Below are 17,496 nucleotides of genomic sequence, written 5' to 3' on the forward strand. Positions count from 1 at the left end.
CCTCAGACCCCAGCACTGTTCCAACGTCTGACTCCTCCACCTGTGTCCCCTGAGCCCATCTCTCCTCCACAGTCCTTCGCTGACCTTCCTCACCGCCCTTTGCTGGTCGACCTGACAGTAGAGGAGGGACAGCGGCTGAAGGTCATCTATGGCTCCAGCGCTGGTTTCCACGCTGTGGATGTCGACTCGGGGAACAGCTATGACATCTACATCCCTGTGCATGTAAGCGTGGCAGGGCTGCAGGCGGATTGGGACCACCAGTCTGGGCCCCAGATGCAGGGACTCCAGCCCACCTTCTCATCCCCAGATCCAGAGTCAGATCACCCCCCACGCCATCATCTTCCTCCCCAACACCGATGGCATGGAGATGCTACTGTGCTACGAGGACGAGGGCGTGTATGTCAACACGTACGGGCGGATCATTAAGGATGTGGTGCTGCAGTGGGGAGAGATGCCCACCTCTGTCGGTAAGTGAGGTGCCCACCCCTAAGCTGTGGCTCCCTGAGCTGGGCCAGGAGTCTGGCTGGGCTATAGCCCATTCACTGGCCCTCAACTCCTGTCTCCACCAGCCTACATCTGCTCCAACCAGATAATGGGCTGGGGCGAGAAAGCCATTGAGATCCGCTCCGTGGAGACGGGCCATCTGGATGGGGTCTTCATGCACAAACGAGCTCAGAGGCTCAAGTTCTTGTGTGAACGGAATGACAAGGTGGGAGCCTCTTGCCCCCTGGAAAAGGCGCAGGCCCCTACATTAGGCGGGCTTCCACAACTTAGGTCCCCACTAAGCAGGGGACAATTGTGGAGTCTTTCTGAAAGGGGATCCCTAGGGAATACAACATGCAGTCACAGCCTGCCCTTCCCTTGCCTTCAGTTTCTGTGGTTCCTTCACCCTAGGTCGGCTAGCTGCCCTCTTCCCCAAGCATTTTCTGCCCTTCAGAGGGGGTGGGGGGGCACTCTGAGACTAAACTCTGCAGTTTCTCCCTCTCCCCATTAATTGAGCCCCCCCCACCCCACCCATGTCCCCCATCCTCAGTGACCTCTTTGTCCCCACCCAGGTGTTCTTTGCCTCAGTCCGCTCTGGGGGCAGCAGCCAAGTTTACTTCATGACTCTGAACCGTAACTGCATCATGAACTGGTGACGGGCCCTGGGCTGGGGCTCTCCCACATGGACCCAGCTGTCCCACCACAGCCAGACTTCCCAGGCCGCCCTTCTTTCCCCTCCCTGGGCTTTTGCTTTTACTGGTTTGATTCACTGGAGCCTGCTGGGAACGTGACCTCTGACCCCTGATGCTTTTGTGATCACGTGACCATTCTCTTCCCCAATATGTTCTCTCCCCAAAACTGTGCCTGTCCCAACTTCTGGGGAGAGGCACAGCTTTCCCTTACCAGGAATTGAGTGGGCCTAGCCCCAACCCCCCTTTTCTCCACTTAAGAGAATTCTTGGGGCTTGGACCTGGTGCCCCACTGCTGCTGACTGGGCAGGGTCCTGGGCCCCTTTATTTGCACGTCAGGGGAGCCGGCTCCCCCCTTGAATGTACCAGACCCTGGGGGGGGTCACTGGGCCCTAGGTTTTAGGGGGGGTCACAAGCCGCTCCAGGGGCAGGGACCATTTCCTCATTTTCTGAAAGCACTTTAATGATTCCCCTCCCCCCAAACCCCAGGGAATGGAGGGGGGACCCCCGCCAGCCAAAACATTTCTCCCTTTCCAATTCCCATCTCTTCTAGCCTCTGCCCTTCCCTGGTGGATGGAGGGAGTAGGGAGCTCTCATCCCCCCACACCCTCTTGCTTGCATCTGTATATAGTGTGAACAGCAAGTAGCCCTGTCCCCTCCTTGCCCCTATCCCTCCTCAATGTAGTGGCCTTGGATATCCCGTTTGTTAATAAAGACAATTCAACCACCTTCCATCATTTCAGGCCCCGTTTTACTCTGTATTCTTTCACAGCCCTGGATACTAGCCAGGGCAAGCCAGCAGAGTTGGGATGAAGGTGTGGGGGTGGGATCTGCAAGAAGTGAGTCTGGGGGCCGGGAGGTGGGCAGTGCTCCACCAAGAAAACCTAGAAGAACAACTGAGGAAGGGCCAGGACACCCTCAGCTTTAAACCTGTGAATCTGTGGGTGATGTGCGCTGAGGCCGTTTGGTTCCTGCCCACTCCAGCAAGACCAGGCCAGAGGGGGACCTGGCTTCCTGGCTCCAGAACTCCCTAAGTGCCAATCTTGCAAAGGGATCTCCTGTGTAGCTATCAAATAGATAAAAGAGTTAGAAGCTCATAGGTCTGGAGGGTCCCATGGGGCCGAGCCTGAGCAAAACTGAGAAATCAGGCAAGGCTGAATCAAGGGTGGTCCGTGCTTTATAGAGGACTGGCACCCAAGAGCCTGCATGAACCATCTGCCCTCTTTCTGATCCCTGTGCGGTGGCCAGACCTACGCATTTGTGCACACATGTGTTTACAAAATACAGCTTTATTATCGGTAGTGGGGAAGGATCATAATATAGCAGTGGCAGCAGCGTGTTGTTCAAAATCTATTTCCCCGTGGAGATAGGTGGGAAGTTGAAATCATTGGAGCCATGGGCTCAGGTCTACATACACGGCGGGAAGGGCAGTTTGGGCACTTGGTTGAAGTAGCCCCCGAGGAAGATAAGGCTGGAGCCCACACTGAAGAGCACCAGAGCAGCCCAGAAGCAGATGTTGTCAAGGGCCTTCCCCATGCGCACCCAGTCGGACAGCTCCTGGGGAAGGGGAGGGCACAAGCTGAGTGTAAGGGCTGCAGGAATCTGTGGCACGAGAGCTAGTGTGTGTGTGTGTGTGTGTGTGTGTGGAGGGGGGTGTCCTCTGCAGCACACCACCCCGCCTCTGGCTCCAGCCTCACCTCGCCGGTGGCCTCCTGGTCTCGCGTGCTCTCGGCCACGAAGTTCACGGCGTCCACACAGCAGCGGATTTCGGGGGCGGCGGCGCCCAGGCTCTGGCAGAGGGCAGCTGCGGGAGGAGGGGCAACCCCAGGGGTTACTGGGAGCCTCCCCCTGCTGCGGGCGCCCGGGTTGGCCTGCCCGGGCCACTCTGCTCACCAGTCCAGGTCCCGTGCCGGTGCCTCTGCCCTTCGAACACCAGCTCGCTCCGCGGCTTTTTCAGTATCAGCTCCTCCGCACGGAGCAATATACCCACCGACGACGCCCGTCTAGGGGGCGAGGCGGCGCGCGGAGCATCCGGGGGCGCGCCCGAGCCCAGGAGGCGCGGCAGCAAATCCAACAAGACCTGGGGGCGTGGGCGAGGCGGGGCGGGGATTAGCTCGAAGCCCGGCTCCCCAGCCCGAAGCCGCCCACCCGGCGCTTACGTGGCGCAGTCGCGGGGACGTAGCGTGAGTGGTGGGCGTCCGTAAAGACACGTTGAGCACGATGACGCAATTCATAACAATAAGCGTGGCAACCACCATGACGAAAATGAGGTACCTGAAGAGCCCGGAGTGCGTGATAGTACAGCTTCCTCACCACTCCGGAGCCACAGAGGGCATCGCTTGTTCTCTGACCTCACAAACACACTTCTCCATAGGAGGTGGAGTGAGGCTCCCTCCGCTGCTCCTTTTTTGCCGGGCACACGCGTGCCCCGGCCCTTCTACCCCGCCTACCGCCCTTGGCAGCCATGAAGGGGCCCCCAGCTCCCTGGAAACCCTGTTGTGGGTCTACCACTTTCACAGCTCTACGGAGGTGAGGTGATGTCAGTGGCCCCGCCCAAAGGTGGCACCTAGAGACCCCTTGGGAAGGTCTCCAGCACCACCACCCCCGCCGTGACCAATGTCCTATGACCCAATGGCTCCACTGCCCCTGCTTCTTCTCCAGGTGGCCCTCCAGCCCCCCCTTCTACCTTCTTGGAACTCTCGGTGGCCGCAGCCCATTGAGTATCTGGAGCAGAGGTTCAGAGAGCTTTAGTCCCTGGAGCCGCGGGAGCCAAAGAAACCTCCCGCCCCGAAACCCACCCTGGGGCTGGTGCTAAGAGAAGCCGCAGCCAGCGTCTTAAACTTCGGCGCCACCTTGTTAGAGGTGGGGGCGCTGGAAGGCTGAGGAGGGGCGGGAAAGAGGATTAGGGGACTCTGCATCCTCACTAACTCCTGCACCCGCACTGCAGATCTCAGCTCTGTGGCTGCAGCAGGAGGCGCGCCGACTAGACGGCGACGACAGCAGCCTGGAGCCAGCCCCAGATGTCGGGGATCCGGGTGGAGCGCTGGCCCGGGTAGCCCAGGCCGCGGGGCAGGGGGCTCGGCAAGCCGGGGCTGCGGCGGGCGCGAGCGCCCGGCTCCTGCTCCAGGGGGCGTGCCTATGTCTGTGTGGACGGGGTTTGCAAGGGTCCGCCTCATTTCTGCAGCATTGGCGATGCCAGCTGAGCCTCGAAGCCCCCGGGGAGCCGGGGAGTTCGGGATTGGGGTGAGTTGGGAGCCAGAGGAGGCGCGGCGGGAGTGGCAGGCACTGAGCCGGCCCGCCCCCAACAGAGATAGAGACTCTAGAGACCTCAAGGTGGAGTCCAGCAGCAGTGCTGAGGACGGGGAACCAGGGAATCCCTCGCCATCCTAGCCTCACCCCGCGTTCAAATAAAGCCCAGGCGGAGACAAGACAGCTTAAGCTGCTCACAGTGCCTTTTGGGTTTGGTCCCGCCCTGACCGCGCCCCTCTTAGCTCCGCCCCGTGTCAGTCTGGCTCCGCCCTTCGTATTAGCCAGGACCCCATATGGGTACCGCGGGGACCCGCTTGCCCTCACCTGCCCAGCAGCGGCACGCTCAGAGACGTCTCTGGGATTTTCTGGGCAATCAGGAACAAGAAGACCGTCTGGGCGAGCAGGACGTTGATGGAGACGGTGCATTTCTGGCCTCCGGCTGGAGGAGGGCCCAGTGAGAGCAGCCCTTACCCCCCAGGAGCGACCCAGGGTTTAGGGTTGGGGTGACTCCTCACCCTGCGCTGGCAGGAAGTAGGCGAGCAGCACCAGGCCTGAGATGAGCACGCAGGGCACAATGATGTTAATGACGTAGAAGAGTGGCTTCCGACGAATGATGAGCGTGTAGATGATGTCTGTGTCTCCTGGACCATCAGGAGAGACACCGTCGTGGCGACGGATCACACCGGGGCAGAAGTCAATGGCCCACTCGCCGTTCTCTGCAGGACAGGTGGCGCGGTCAGCCCGCTCTCGGGGGATGGAGTGCCCTGCTCTGCTCTGCTCTGCGGCCCCACAACTTGACGGCAGGAACCTATAACTCCTGGCAGAGGAGAGGATGCAGCTATCTGGACCAGAGTGGGTGGGGCAGATGGTCTAGACTGCTTGGGCCATGTGCCATCGGCATGAGGGCAATTCGGGAAGAAAGGGGCATTCCTGGCGAGAGTACAGATTGACTGCGAGGAAGCAGGACTAGTCCAACAACCGAGAATGATTTCAGGAAAGAGGCAAGTTAAAGTACGGTTGCCAAAGTCAATCCCCAGTATTGATGGTCTAGGGCAGCGCCATTCTGCAAATCCCCTCTCTGGACTCCATCTAGAAGCCGGTTGTTTTGGAGCAGGAGGGGGCCTCACCAGTATAAGCCTCGGTGTCGATATCGATCTTGCTGATGGCCTCGCCACCGTCGTCCACAGCAAATACGAACTCCACCTCTTCAGCATTGTACGTCTGAGAGCTGCGGGACCCAGGGTCGGGGCCCCCCACCCCAGAAACTCAGACCTGGCCAGGCCCTTGCCTCAGGCCCTGCCCTGTAAGGTGGGATCTGGCGGGGTAATAACGCTCCAGCCCACTAATCACGCTTGTTTCCACCCTTACTTCTAACTCGGCGAAACGGCTCCACCCAATTCTAGTGTCTGGTCCCAGCACAAAGCCCCGCCCCCATTTTAGAGTTTCCCCATCTGGCCCCGCTCCCCGCTCCCATAATCCCTTAATCGTCAGGGCTCTCTGAGTAACTCTTCCCACCGGAAAACGAGTGAGCAGTTCTGCCAGTCGAAGGGGAAGTACGTAACTTCCACGGCGCAGGTGCTGCGGTAAATAGCCGGGGGCAACCAGCTCACGTAGCCACCCTCTTGGACCAGCACGTTGGCATCGTAGGCAACGCCGAATTGGCCATCAATACTGTGGGTTCCGGGAAGCCCAGCGTTTGCGGAGGTCCTTGGCTCCCCGCCCTCTAAGCAACCCTCCTCCCCCTACCCCAATCAGGTCCAGCCCAGCACCCCCAGGCCTCGGTTTCCTTCCAGCTTGGCTTCCCCCCAGTCCTCACTTGTTTTCCAGCACAATCTCTGGTAGCCACACGAGATTTGCAGGGACCCGCAGGATTTGTATGCCCCCAAAGTCGTCCTTGCTGTAGTTGAGTCGGTAATCATGCCAATCCTAAAGTAGGGACGGAAGATCCTGTGCCCTGCATCTCCCACCTGGGGCCTGCGAGGAGTTTGGGAGAAAGGGGTCCCCTGGACAAGACCTCTCACACTGTTCCCCACATTTGACTCACGATTCCAATCCAGACGCTGGTGGTGAGGGTCTCCTCTTTCTCGTTCTGTAGATAGGAGATTAGGCTGATTGTAGTGCATTTCCAGGGCCAGAAGTGAGCTTTAGGACAGCTCAGCAGCTGGGGCCAGAAGTGGAATTTTAGCCTCAGTGGTGGTGCTTGGGGTGGAGATGGGGTATCTTACCAGTGAGATGAGGTTGGTCAGGGTGACCTTGAGGGTAATGGTGACAGTGTCCTCAGGCCCCGTCACTGGCCGTTGTCCTGGGTCATAGTTGTTAAAGAGATGGTGATAAAGATGCAACTCCTCATTCTTCCCCTCACCTCTGCCTGGGGATGGAGTCAAGCAGTGGAGTCACTAGAGATGAAGAGGCCACGGGGTCTCTCCTCTGTCCCCTCTGGGTATGTGCAGGGCTCTGCTTCTCTGTGTATCTGTCTGAGACGTATTTTTTCATGTGTATCTTCTGAAGCAGTGATATTGTGCCTGGGGACCAAATATTGCATCCCAGTCTACATCTTGGTTTTTATCTTTGTCCTGTCCCTTTATGTTAGTATCCCTATGTGTCCAACCACTTCCCAAAACCCTGTTCATACCGAGGAGCTGTAAGAGGAACAGGACGCTGAGCAGAACCCCTGCCATCCTGCTGTCTGGTCCTCAGGGTTATTCTGAGCTTTAGCAGGCTTGGAGCGGGACAGGCCAGGGTACTGAGTGAGGGGGAGGAGAGTGTTAGTTCCGGGCTGGGTTAGGGGACTGTCACCTAATCCTCTTACTGCCAAGGACATTTTGGCTGCTTCCAGAGGCAGCTGCCCCATCCTGTGTTCCCTACCCCCGCCCCATCCCAGCATCCTTTGCCTGGTCTTCTGCCAGCTCCCCAGCCACAGACCTGATCTTCTTATGATGAGCAGGCTTGATTCAAGAGCACCTGGAACCATAAACCTGGCAGCGGGAGATGGGAGGCCCTCCTTTCAACATGCAGCTGTGTCCTTTGAGTAAGCGTCTCTCTGCAGGTGACATCCCTTGCCTTCCATATTCACCCATGTGGTACATTACCACCAGCCCCAGCCTGGCCAAGGTCACACTGATGCAATTTCTGCTGGCCAAATTTGGCAAAAGCAAAGTGTCTATAAAGATCTGGTAATGAGACAGGTGGTCACAGGGGATTAGCCTGCAATAACAGACTCCACAGGGGAAAGGAGACGCTGCAATATAGGGCCCACCTCCTCTCACAACCCATCCATGTCTGCCTACTGCCAGCCCCTCAGGGGCACCTGCCAGACAGGAAAGTTTCTCTTTGCCTCTCCCTGCTGCCACCTCGTGGCCACATATGATAGTACTGCCTTTCCCCACCCAATACACATACACCTTATTTGATCCTTTCAGTGTTTCTTTTTTTTTTTTTTTTAAAGATTTTTATTGGGGAATTGGGGGGATGGAAACAGACAAGTTGCTATTGTTTTTTGTTCTTCAGTCTAGTTGTGGAGGACATTGCTTCACTGGCCCAAGTTGGCACCATCATTGCGCTCTTCCTGGGCGAGGCAGGTCAGTCGCCGGCTTCTGGACGGCCGCTCACTGCGGCTGCTGGCCACTCACACTGGCTGCCGGCCACACACGGTAGCCCATGGCAACCCACTGCAGCAGGGGCTGCAGCCTACGCCGTCGCCAGCTATTCATGGCAGCCCAGCTCCAGGTTGAGCTGTTGTTCAGCATCTTAGCTGTGGAGGGCAGTGTCACTGGCCCTCATATGTGGGATCCAAACCGGGGCCCTCTGGAGTCCCAAGCCAGTTCTTAACCATCGCGCCACTCGGCCGGCCCTTTCAGTGTTTCTTAAAGTCTCCCTGGTCCACCCTAAGCAATCACCTAGAACGCTTATTTAAAATTCAGATTCCTAGGCTCCATCTTCAAAGAATTCCAATTTAGGAAGATGGCGGAGATGGGGTGCCAGGAATCTGTTTTTTAAAGAAACTATCCATATGATTACTCATGGGTGGGAGGTACCAGACTAAACACTTTTCATGTCTTGCACATTGCTTTCTCATGCCAATCCAGAAAAGCCGTTACCATTGTCCTGAATGTAAAAAAGAGGACTCTAAAGTCAGGTGCAAGGTCACACAAATAGATTGGCAATAATGCATGAGACTTATCAATCAACTTTATTAATCATCTACTCGTATACCTATGTTCATTTTACACTTCACAGAACACTTTCATGTCCATTTTTGGGTCTCCTTCCTCTACTGTGAGATCCCTTCTAATTGCTCCCTTGTTACAATGAGGACACTAAACACCGGAGGCTCCACGCAGCTCATCCATTTCCCACACATGCTTCCACTGCTAACTGCCTTATCATTCCACATTTCCCAGAAAGAATCTATTTGACCCAACTCACCCTCCTTACATGTGACTAAAATATGTATTGACTCTAAAATCTGTGCTGCTGCTTATCGCAGTCTCTGGGCCAGGGGCTGGGCCAATAGTTGTGATAAATACAGATATTTATTCAAACATTAATGGGCACCTGCAAGGTTCCCTGCACAGGGCCAGATGCTATTATCATAGAGATGAGCAAGACATGGTCTTGAGGTGAAAGGAGAGACCTATCAGCAGACAATGACATCAGAACTGTCAAAAGGGTAAAACAAAACAACAAACACAGGAGCCATGAAGCTGTAGGTAGCTTCTTTGTGTTACAAGAATCAAATCCACAAGCCAGGTTTCCTGCAGGCTTACACATGGACTGGGACAAACTGGACCAGTGTCAGAGGCTAGGGCAGCTCTAGGACCAGCCATTCCCGCTTCTCCTATCTCTGCTTTGTTTGCTGTGCTCCTCGCACTCCTGACCCGTCTGCCTGTTCTCTCAACTTTGCAAATTTATACTGTGTGGTTTCTGCATCATTTCACCATAGTTTTGGCCCCAAGTCGACCCCTTGGCTTTTCTCTGCAGATGCAGCCAATTCAACTTTCGCTGCCATTGTTACCTATCTGATGCCATGAGGCTATGGGTTCAGGTATGGTACCGTCATGGGGTTGGCCTAAGACAGCCACATTTACCAAGGGTGGTAGGTGTGGCTACATGTCCAGAGCCTTCCACTTCTTACTAATCCACCCCACTGCCTACATATTTAGTTCCCAAAACACCCTGTCATGACCCCGTTCTCACTGCTATGACTAAAAACACACAATATCCTCCCCAGCAAAATTGAAACTTGATGTCTTGCTTCCAAAAATGATTGTGGCAGGGGCACTTCAAGACAGCTCTCAACCTCAGAGTCCAATGTCCTCAGGTTCATGTACAGTCTCCTCCAGGTGTGATTTACATTCGTTCTCCAATATATGGACTAAATCCTCAATTTAAATCACCATCACTACGTCATGTATAAACAATCACATACACACACAGAGCCCACATCATATAAGATACAGCAATGGGACAAAACCACATTTGGACTAACAACTTACATGTGGGAGAGTAGTTTGGGGTCGAAGGAGAGTAAGTAGAAATCCTTGTCCCTTGATGCCCAAGCCCATGTGTTACAGCTTTATTATTGGCCCAACATGTATCACGTTCCCCAGCACAGGGCCTTGCTGTAGGGTCCCCGACTGGGATTATAACCCATGGATGGTGGCCGGCCTTGCTCAGACCAGTGAATCCCATGGGCATCTCTTGCAAAGTCAGCACATCAGAAACCTTCTCCTGGGGAGTCTCCAGGAGGGGCTCTTACCCGGAACCCCCTCCCCTCCTCCCATCCCCCTCCCCCCCATCCTCACCCCTGCCACAGTCCATCCCCCTGGTGCTGGCACAGACTTGAGCCACTGTGTGTGTGTGTGTGTGTGTGTGTGTGTGTGTGTGTGTGTGTGATTTCTGTTTGCTCAGGATGACAATTGCCTGAGGGACTGAGACTTCCTGCCAGTTGGTGGAGTTAGGTACCTGACTCAGGCCTGGGTTTTGTATTTTTATAATGAAAATCCACAGAATTTTAGGGGGTTGCCTGACAATTTTGTTTCTGGGGACGCCTTGGCTTCCTTCCAAGCTAGACCCAAAGATCTTAGCTCAACAGGAAGCCACTCCCTTCACCTACTGGCTCTTGGCTGGTATCTCAGAACTGCTACAGCTGCCCCCAGCGGCCAGGCCTGCCAAGCTTCTGTTTCTTAGTCATCAGTGTCCTCACCGTGGAAACATCCCTAAGCTGTTCTGATGAGGGCACCCTTTACATGCAATAAAAAGAGCCCCTTTTTCCTTTGTGAATGGAGAGAGTGGATTGGCTGAGCTAGGACAGCAGGGGGGGGGGTGTTTGTGTGTGTGTGGGTGGGCTGGGTGGAGCAGACACTGGCTTCTAGACTGTTTCCCTCACTGGAACCTAAGCTCCCTGATCACTGAGACCTTGCTGGTTTACTGTGTTCAAGGCACATAGCACAGAGCATAGTGCAAAGTAGGCGCTTGATAAAAATTTACTGAACAAATGAATAAAAATAAAGGAATGAGTACCTTACCTTCCCAGCACCCTCCCTGCTACTAAGAACTGTTCTTCTCCAACTATGTGACCCCAGGGAGTTTACTTGGTACTTAGAGACACCCCACCTCTGGCCAGAGTTGATGGGTACAGGAGAAAACACCTAACCCAAGCCAGGCCAAAGAATGCCCTTCCCTGAGAATTTTGTCAAACAGGAACTGAGGAAGCCAGTCTCTTTCTGCTGTAGGAGCTGCAAGATATGAAATTTAGATGTACAAGGCGGCCATGTCATTCCTCATCTTTTTTTGTGGCTGAGAGAGAATGTAGCTGGTACACAAAGACAAGTAGAGACAAGAAAGGGCCTCCAGCATCCCAGCCCCTGGTCCCAGAACTCCAGAGGCCCAGCAGCTCTTGTCTCCCCCAACAGGCTGCCCAGCACTTCCTTTGAATAAGATACCTCAGTATCTTTCCAGTAAATCCCCCTTTTCTTGGCTTAAGGATATTAGGATTTAAAAATATATATATAAAGAAAACAAAAATCCCTCATAACACAATAGCCAGAAAAACCCTTCTGACAATAAAAAAAAAAAGTAATATATACCATCACTAGAACAATTGAAGAGTACAGAAAGACATAATGAAAATCAAAAGCTTTCCTGTTTCTACCCAGTCCCTCTCCCAAAGGTTAACAGCTTCGGTTAAATGTAAATCTTTCTAGACCAAAGTCCAGCATATATATATGTACACACACACACACACACACACACACACACACACACACAAGTTCAGATAATTAAGTTCGCAAACTCATCCTAGAAAAAGTGCTACATCCTCATTGCTGAATATCACTACGGTCACCTTCGAAATACAACGCACCAACTCCAAAATCTAGTCCACCCTTCAAAGCAATTTTGGAACTCTTTTTTGGAATGGCCATCAGAGCTGTTGTCATCGTATTACCCTTGATGTCCTGAATGTCATCAAAATGTCTTTCTTTCAATATTTCCTGTATCTTCAGGTAAAGAAAGAAGTCACTGGGGGCCAGATCAGGTGAGTAGGGAGGGTGTTCCAACACAGTGATTTGTTTAGTGGCTAAAAATTCCTTCACAGACAGTGCCATGTGAGCTGGTGCATTGTAGTGATGCGAGAGCCATGAATCGTTGGCAAAAAGTTCAGGTCGTCTAAGTTTTTCACGCAGCCTTTTCAGCACTTTCAAATAGTAAACTTGGTTAACTGTTTGTCCAGTTGGTACAAATTCATAATTGCAACAAGTTCACGAACTTAATTTTCAGATCTTGTATGGGGGGAGTTTCCAAAAAAATGTATACACATGACTTGTATTCATCTTTTATAATTGGTATATATTGAGTACTACAATTTTAATACAGTTTTTCCTTTCTTAAAATGCTTATACATTCTTGGCACCCTCTGTAATATGTAATATATATAATAATTATATACATAATATGTAATATATTTAGATATAATATTACATAAATGGATACAAAAAGTATTACACTGTGTTTACTATTCAGCAGCTTTTTGTAGAAATTGGCCCATATCAGTACCTACAAGTCTTCCTCATTTTTTTTAAACTGCTGCACAGTTCCACAGTATGAATGTACCGTAGATCATTTATCCAGTTCCCCGTGGATAGACATTTAAAGTGCTAACCATCTTGGGTTTTGCAATAACATGTTATGCAACAGCGAACATATTTATGAATTTATCTTTGGCATAGTTTTGCAAATACATCTATAGGGTTAATTCCTAGCACTGAAATTCCTGGGACAAAGAGATCATGAATTTTTGTTTTTTTGGGTTTTTTGTTTGTTTGTTTTTTGGGTTTTTTTAACTGTTGATTCCTTTTGCCAAATTGTTCTCCAAAAAAGCATGCACACATTTACTTTCACATCAACAGAGTATGAGAATGCCTGTTGATTCTCATACTCAACCTCAGAAGAGAGGTTGAGTCCCATACCATCCTCAGAAGAGAATATTATCAAACTTTAAAATTTTTGCCAGGGCCGGCCAAGTGGCGCGATGGTTAAGAGCTGGCTTGGGACGCCAGAGGGCCCCGGTTCGGATCCCACATGAGCGCCAATGACAGTGCCCTCTACAGCTAAGATGCTGAACAACAGCTCAACCTGGAGCTGGGCTGCCATGAGTCCCCGGCGACGGCGTAGGCTGCAGCCCCTGTGGCAGTGGGTTGCCATGGGCTACCGTATGTAGCCAGCAGCCAGCGTGAGCGGCCAGCAGCCGCAGTGAGCGGCCGTCCAGAAGCTGGCGACTGATCTGCCTCACCCGGGAAGAGCGCAATGATGGTGCCAACTTGGGCCAGTGAAGCAACGTCCTCCACAACTAGACTGAAGAACAAAACGACAGCAACTTGTCTGTTCCCCTTCCCCCAATTCCCCAACGCTGTTCCCATCCCCCCAATTCCCCAATTAAAAAAAAATTTTTTTTGCCAAACCAAAAGGTGCAAATTGCTCTCTCATTGTTTTGATTTACATGTCTTGATGAAGGAGGTTAGGTTTTTTTCAACAGATGTACTGACCATCTATGTGTATCTCTTTTTTTTTCTGACAACTGCTTATTCATATCAATGAAACAAAATAATATTTGTTCCAAGATATGAGAATTTTCAATACAATGAAGAGAAAATAGTACATTAATGTGGAAAATAAGGCATACAAATAAAGACCTTTAAGATAACTGGAAAACCAGTCATCAAAATAACCACAAGACCCTCATCTTTCTACTTCTATTAGGTGATAGGTCAGGTATTTGAATGTGAAATAAAGCCAAGAAAGCTCTAGAATAAAACAAGGATGAATGTATTCATTATTTCAGAGGGAGAAAGGCCTCTCTTCCCTTCCCTGGGGCCCCAAATCAGAGACCATAAAGAAAAATAAAAAATACAGAAAGCTTCTATAGGGTAAAAAAATATAAAACCAAAGACAAGTAAATGGCAAACTGGGAGAAAATACGTGAAACCAATGGCTTGTTTCCTCTATTAATCAAGTGCTCATAGAAAACCATTAAAAGCTGACAAGGTGGTGAAATCACTTGGCCTGCTGGCTGTCTCTTCAAAACCCAAATCTGGAGATGGAGCTAATGTGAAAGCACTGCTGTGAAACAGAAGCCCCCCTGGGAAGACAGACGGTGGTGGGTCCAGGTGGGAGGGAAACAGCTGGCCAGAGTGGCATGGTGGCTGGCTCTTGAAAAGAGATGAAAATGATAAAGAGTCATAATGAATAACTTCAAAAAGAGAGGGGGAGTAACGAGAGAGAGAGAGAGAGAGAGAGAGAGAGAGAGAGAGAGAGAGAAGGAAGAATGGATGGGTCCCCAGGCCCTAGGTGAAGTGTTAGCCATCCCCAGGCTGCAATCTCCTTACCGACTTGGGTGAAGAAGAAAAAAGTCCTTGGGACTTACTCCTTCAGGAAAGAAAGTCCATACTGGTCATCTTGTTAAAGATCTCAAATGAACTTTTCACTTCAGAACAGAGGAAGACAATAAAATGAATCAGGAAAAGGAAGTCTCAATGTCTAAAGAATGGACAGTACACTCATGTGAAGTTTCCAGGACTTGGCTTCAGACAGTGAGAAGATAGTGGTGGAGAAGGTGATGGGACTGTAGATGCCTCTGGCAAGGATTCTGCTGATTCTGAAAGTCCGGGAGAAAACGATTCAGAGTCAGAGGAAATCTGCTAAGTACTCCCGCTCCCCAAACAGCACCAATAAGGTTGGGAATTCTTTAAAGTGATGCAAGAAGCAATTATAAAATAATGCCTGAGAGATCCAGTGGTTCATACTCCTGAACTCTCACTGACTTTTAATACTCAGTATTAATGCTTGTTGCATATTTGAAAGTTGCCAATAGAGTAAATCTTAAAAGTTCTCATCATGGGCCGGCCGAGTGGTGCGTTGGTTGGGAGCTGGCTTGGGATGCTAGAGGGCCCTGGTTCGGATCCCACATATGAGGGCCAGTGACACTGCTCTCTACAGCTAAGATGCTGAACAACAGCTCGACCTGGAGCTGGGCTGCCATGGGTCGCCGGCAATGGCGTGGGCTGCAGCCCCTGCTGCAGTGGGTTGCCATGGGCTACCGTGTGTGGCCAGCAGCCACAGTGAGCGGCCGTCTAGAAGCCGGCGACTGATCTGCCACGCCTGGGAATAGCGCAATGATGGTGCCAACTTGGACCAGTGAAGCAACGTCCTCCACAACTGGACTGAAGAACAAAAAGGACAGCAACTTGTCTGTTCCCCTTCCCCCAATTCCCCAATTAAAAAAAAAATCTTTAATTAAAAAAAAAAGTTCTCATCATAAGAAAACAAATATCTGTAATTGTATGGTGACGGATGTTAACTGGACTTATTGTGGTGATCATTCTGCAATATATACAAATATCAAATCATTTTGTTGTACACTTGAAACTAATAAGTTGTGTATCACTTATACCTCGTTAAAAAAGAAAACAAAAAATTTAAATACATAGAATTTACACTGTTAATATTAAAGTAAGTGCAACTCAACATTTTTTTTAAGCAAGTAGGAGTGTGAAATGGACAACCACTTGGAAAACTGGCAATTATTTACAAAGTTAAACAAGCATTTCCCCCCGACTCAGGAATTCTATTGCTAGGTATTTATCAAAGAGAAAGGAAAACATATGTCTCCAAAAGATTTGCACACAAACTAGATCAATGGTTTGGGAAAACTGACCAGGAAAGGGTACACAAGGGAATTGATGAAAATATTCTCTATCTTGATAGGGGTGGTGATTACATGGGTGGACACATTTGTCAAAACTCATGAAACAATACACCTAAGATCTGTGGATTTCTCTGCGTATAAATTATTACTCTATTTACAAAGGTTATTAGTTAAAAATTAAAACATATTTTTTAAATGCACAATGAAGGACTACTTATAGAACATAGACCTTGGTATAATTCTTAAAGTCCATTTTAAATAATTACAAAGAGTGTTTGCTTTCAGATGTTATGGGTTGCACTTTGAAGGACTATATCTATTTTTGTAAAGTATGACAGTTGTATAAAATATAAAGTAAATACAATTCTTTCGCATTAGCATCATCACCTTTTTACTCTTTATAATATAACTGTGGGGGACACACTTTGAACACAGATAATGTTTTGTGAAATGTTTTGCTTGTGACAGCTGGTTTTATCTTTTTCTTGCCCTCCCATATTTTCCTTATAAAAGTTCCCTTGGTACTATGATGACTTCATGAAAGAATTTCCTTTATCATTGTTAGAATAGAACTATTTATCATGAATATTTCTCCTGCCAATAATATATTAAATTAATAATGGCAAAATATTAGGTACTTAGTTTACTGTTAATGATTCTATTCTATTCTTTTGAACCAAGCCAACATAAGGGCAGATATATTCATACTTCTTAGGGCTGATAACACTCTCATTCCTTTGAAGGCAGTCTTTGTATTAGTTGAATTATATAGCATGTTACATAGTGATCAAATATGATCAGTTTTTACTAGAGAAATTAATTTTTCTGATAATTTGACCCTTTCTATTTAAGGATATGTAAAACTGATTTTTTAAAGGAACATATGATCAAAGTTATATATAAAAAATTATAAAATTAATTTTCTCCCTGATGTCTAAATAGAGAAAATAGATTTCTGTATTTGATTATAATTTCTTGGTGTTACCAGCACTGCACATTAACCAACTGATATAATTTCTTTTTTTTTTTTCAGATTTTATTGGGGAATTGGGGAAGGTGAACAGCATTTGGGAATCGGGAAAGGGGAACAGACAAGTTGCTATCCTTTTGTCCATTTGTTCTTAAGTCTACTTGTGGAAGACGTCGCTTCACTGGCCCATGTTGGTATTATCATTGTGCTCTTCCCGGGTGAGGCAGTCGCTCACCGACCACTGGATGGACTCTCACCGCAGCTCACGGCCACTCATGCCGGCTGCCGGCTGCTCATGGTAGCTTATGGCAGCCCACTGCAGTTCCACTGCAGCCTACGCCGTTGCCAGTGATTCACAGCAGCCCAGCTCCAGGTCGAGCTGTTGTTCACCATCTTAGCTGTAGAGAGCACAGCGTCACTGGCCATGTGGGATCCGAACCGGGGCCCTGCTTCTCAGAGTTGGCGTTCCAAGTCAACTCTTAACCAATGCGCCACTTGGCCGGCCCCTGATTATAATTTCTTTGTCCATGTCATCTAAACATGAGAAAGTCTTTATTGAGCAAGAATCTGAAACACTAAATTCTCTTCACTTGGGATTTTTTACTCATTGGTTTACTAAAAAGAAGTGCTACTTTATATATACAAAAAATGGGGGAGAGGAATATCAGTAAACTGAAGCAGAAAGAAGCAGTTGTCGAGAATAGCTGGTGAGGGGCCATCTGAGTGGCTCAGTTGGTTAAGAGTGCAAGCTCTAAGCAATAAGCTCGCTGGTTCAATTCCCACATGGACCAGTGAGCTGCGCCCGAGTTGAGATTGAGCTGACGCTGAGATGCCAATAGGTGGCAGGATGGCTCAGCTGGTGAGAGCACATGCTCCTAACAACAAGGCTGCCAGTTCAACTC

The 17,496-nt window shown here is 49.9% G+C and overlaps 3 protein-coding genes across 11 annotated transcripts in view; 2 read left to right on the forward strand and 1 right to left on the reverse strand.

Annotated features, from left to right (window-relative positions):
* The window catches only part of MINK1 (misshapen like kinase 1), a 52,499-nt gene extending 50,595 nt beyond the window's left edge, over positions 1-1,904 (forward strand). For all 8 annotated transcript variants that reach the window (XM_019664871.1, XM_019664872.1, XM_019664874.1 and 5 more), the window contains 4 exons: positions 73-222; positions 308-467; positions 570-709; positions 1,056-1,904. In XM_019664871.1, the coding sequence (XP_019520416.1) occupies positions 73-222; positions 308-467; positions 570-709; positions 1,056-1,139 (534 nt within the window). In that variant the 3' untranslated portion in view covers positions 1,140-1,904. The remainder of the gene's footprint in view (positions 1-72; positions 223-307; positions 468-569; positions 710-1,055) is intronic.
* Positions 1,905-2,443: 539 nt separating this feature from the next.
* CHRNE (cholinergic receptor nicotinic epsilon subunit) overlaps positions 2,444-17,496 on the reverse strand; it is a 38,638-nt gene continuing 23,585 nt past the window's right edge. Inside the window, exons 1-13 of one of the 2 annotated variants that reach the window (XM_019664881.1) lie at positions 7,344-7,835; positions 7,054-7,164; positions 6,647-6,789; positions 6,466-6,510; positions 6,238-6,347; positions 5,937-6,092; positions 5,549-5,649; positions 4,937-5,137; positions 4,746-4,860; positions 3,332-3,446; positions 3,066-3,252; positions 2,870-2,976; positions 2,444-2,729 (exon numbers count right to left, since the gene is read on the reverse strand). In XM_019664881.1, the coding sequence (XP_019520426.1) occupies positions 2,580-2,729; positions 2,870-2,976; positions 3,066-3,252; positions 3,332-3,446; positions 4,746-4,860; positions 4,937-5,137; positions 5,549-5,649; positions 5,937-6,092; positions 6,238-6,347; positions 6,466-6,510; positions 6,647-6,789; positions 7,054-7,099 (1,476 nt within the window). In that variant the 5' untranslated portion in view covers positions 7,100-7,164; positions 7,344-7,835 and the 3' untranslated portion in view covers positions 2,444-2,579. Of the gene's footprint in view, positions 2,730-2,869; positions 2,977-3,065; positions 3,253-3,331; positions 3,447-4,745; positions 4,861-4,936; positions 5,138-5,548; positions 5,650-5,936; positions 6,093-6,237; positions 6,348-6,465; positions 6,511-6,646; positions 6,790-7,053; positions 7,165-7,343; positions 7,836-17,496 lie in introns of those variants that run through there. The other variant, XM_019664882.1, reaches the window with a different exon arrangement.
* On the forward strand, positions 3,427-4,736 carry CUNH17orf107 (chromosome unknown C17orf107 homolog). Its single transcript, XM_019664895.1, is given in 3 exon segments — positions 3,427-3,701; positions 3,834-4,034; positions 4,120-4,736. Coding segments are annotated over 3 exon segments (774 nt in total). The 5' UTR covers positions 3,427-3,428; the 3' UTR covers positions 4,420-4,736.

Source organism: Hipposideros armiger, unplaced genomic scaffold (assembly GCF_001890085.2).
Source record: "Hipposideros armiger isolate ML-2016 unplaced genomic scaffold, ASM189008v1 scaffold_431, whole genome shotgun sequence".
NCBI classification, from domain to species: domain Eukaryota; kingdom Metazoa; phylum Chordata; class Mammalia; order Chiroptera; family Hipposideridae; genus Hipposideros; species Hipposideros armiger.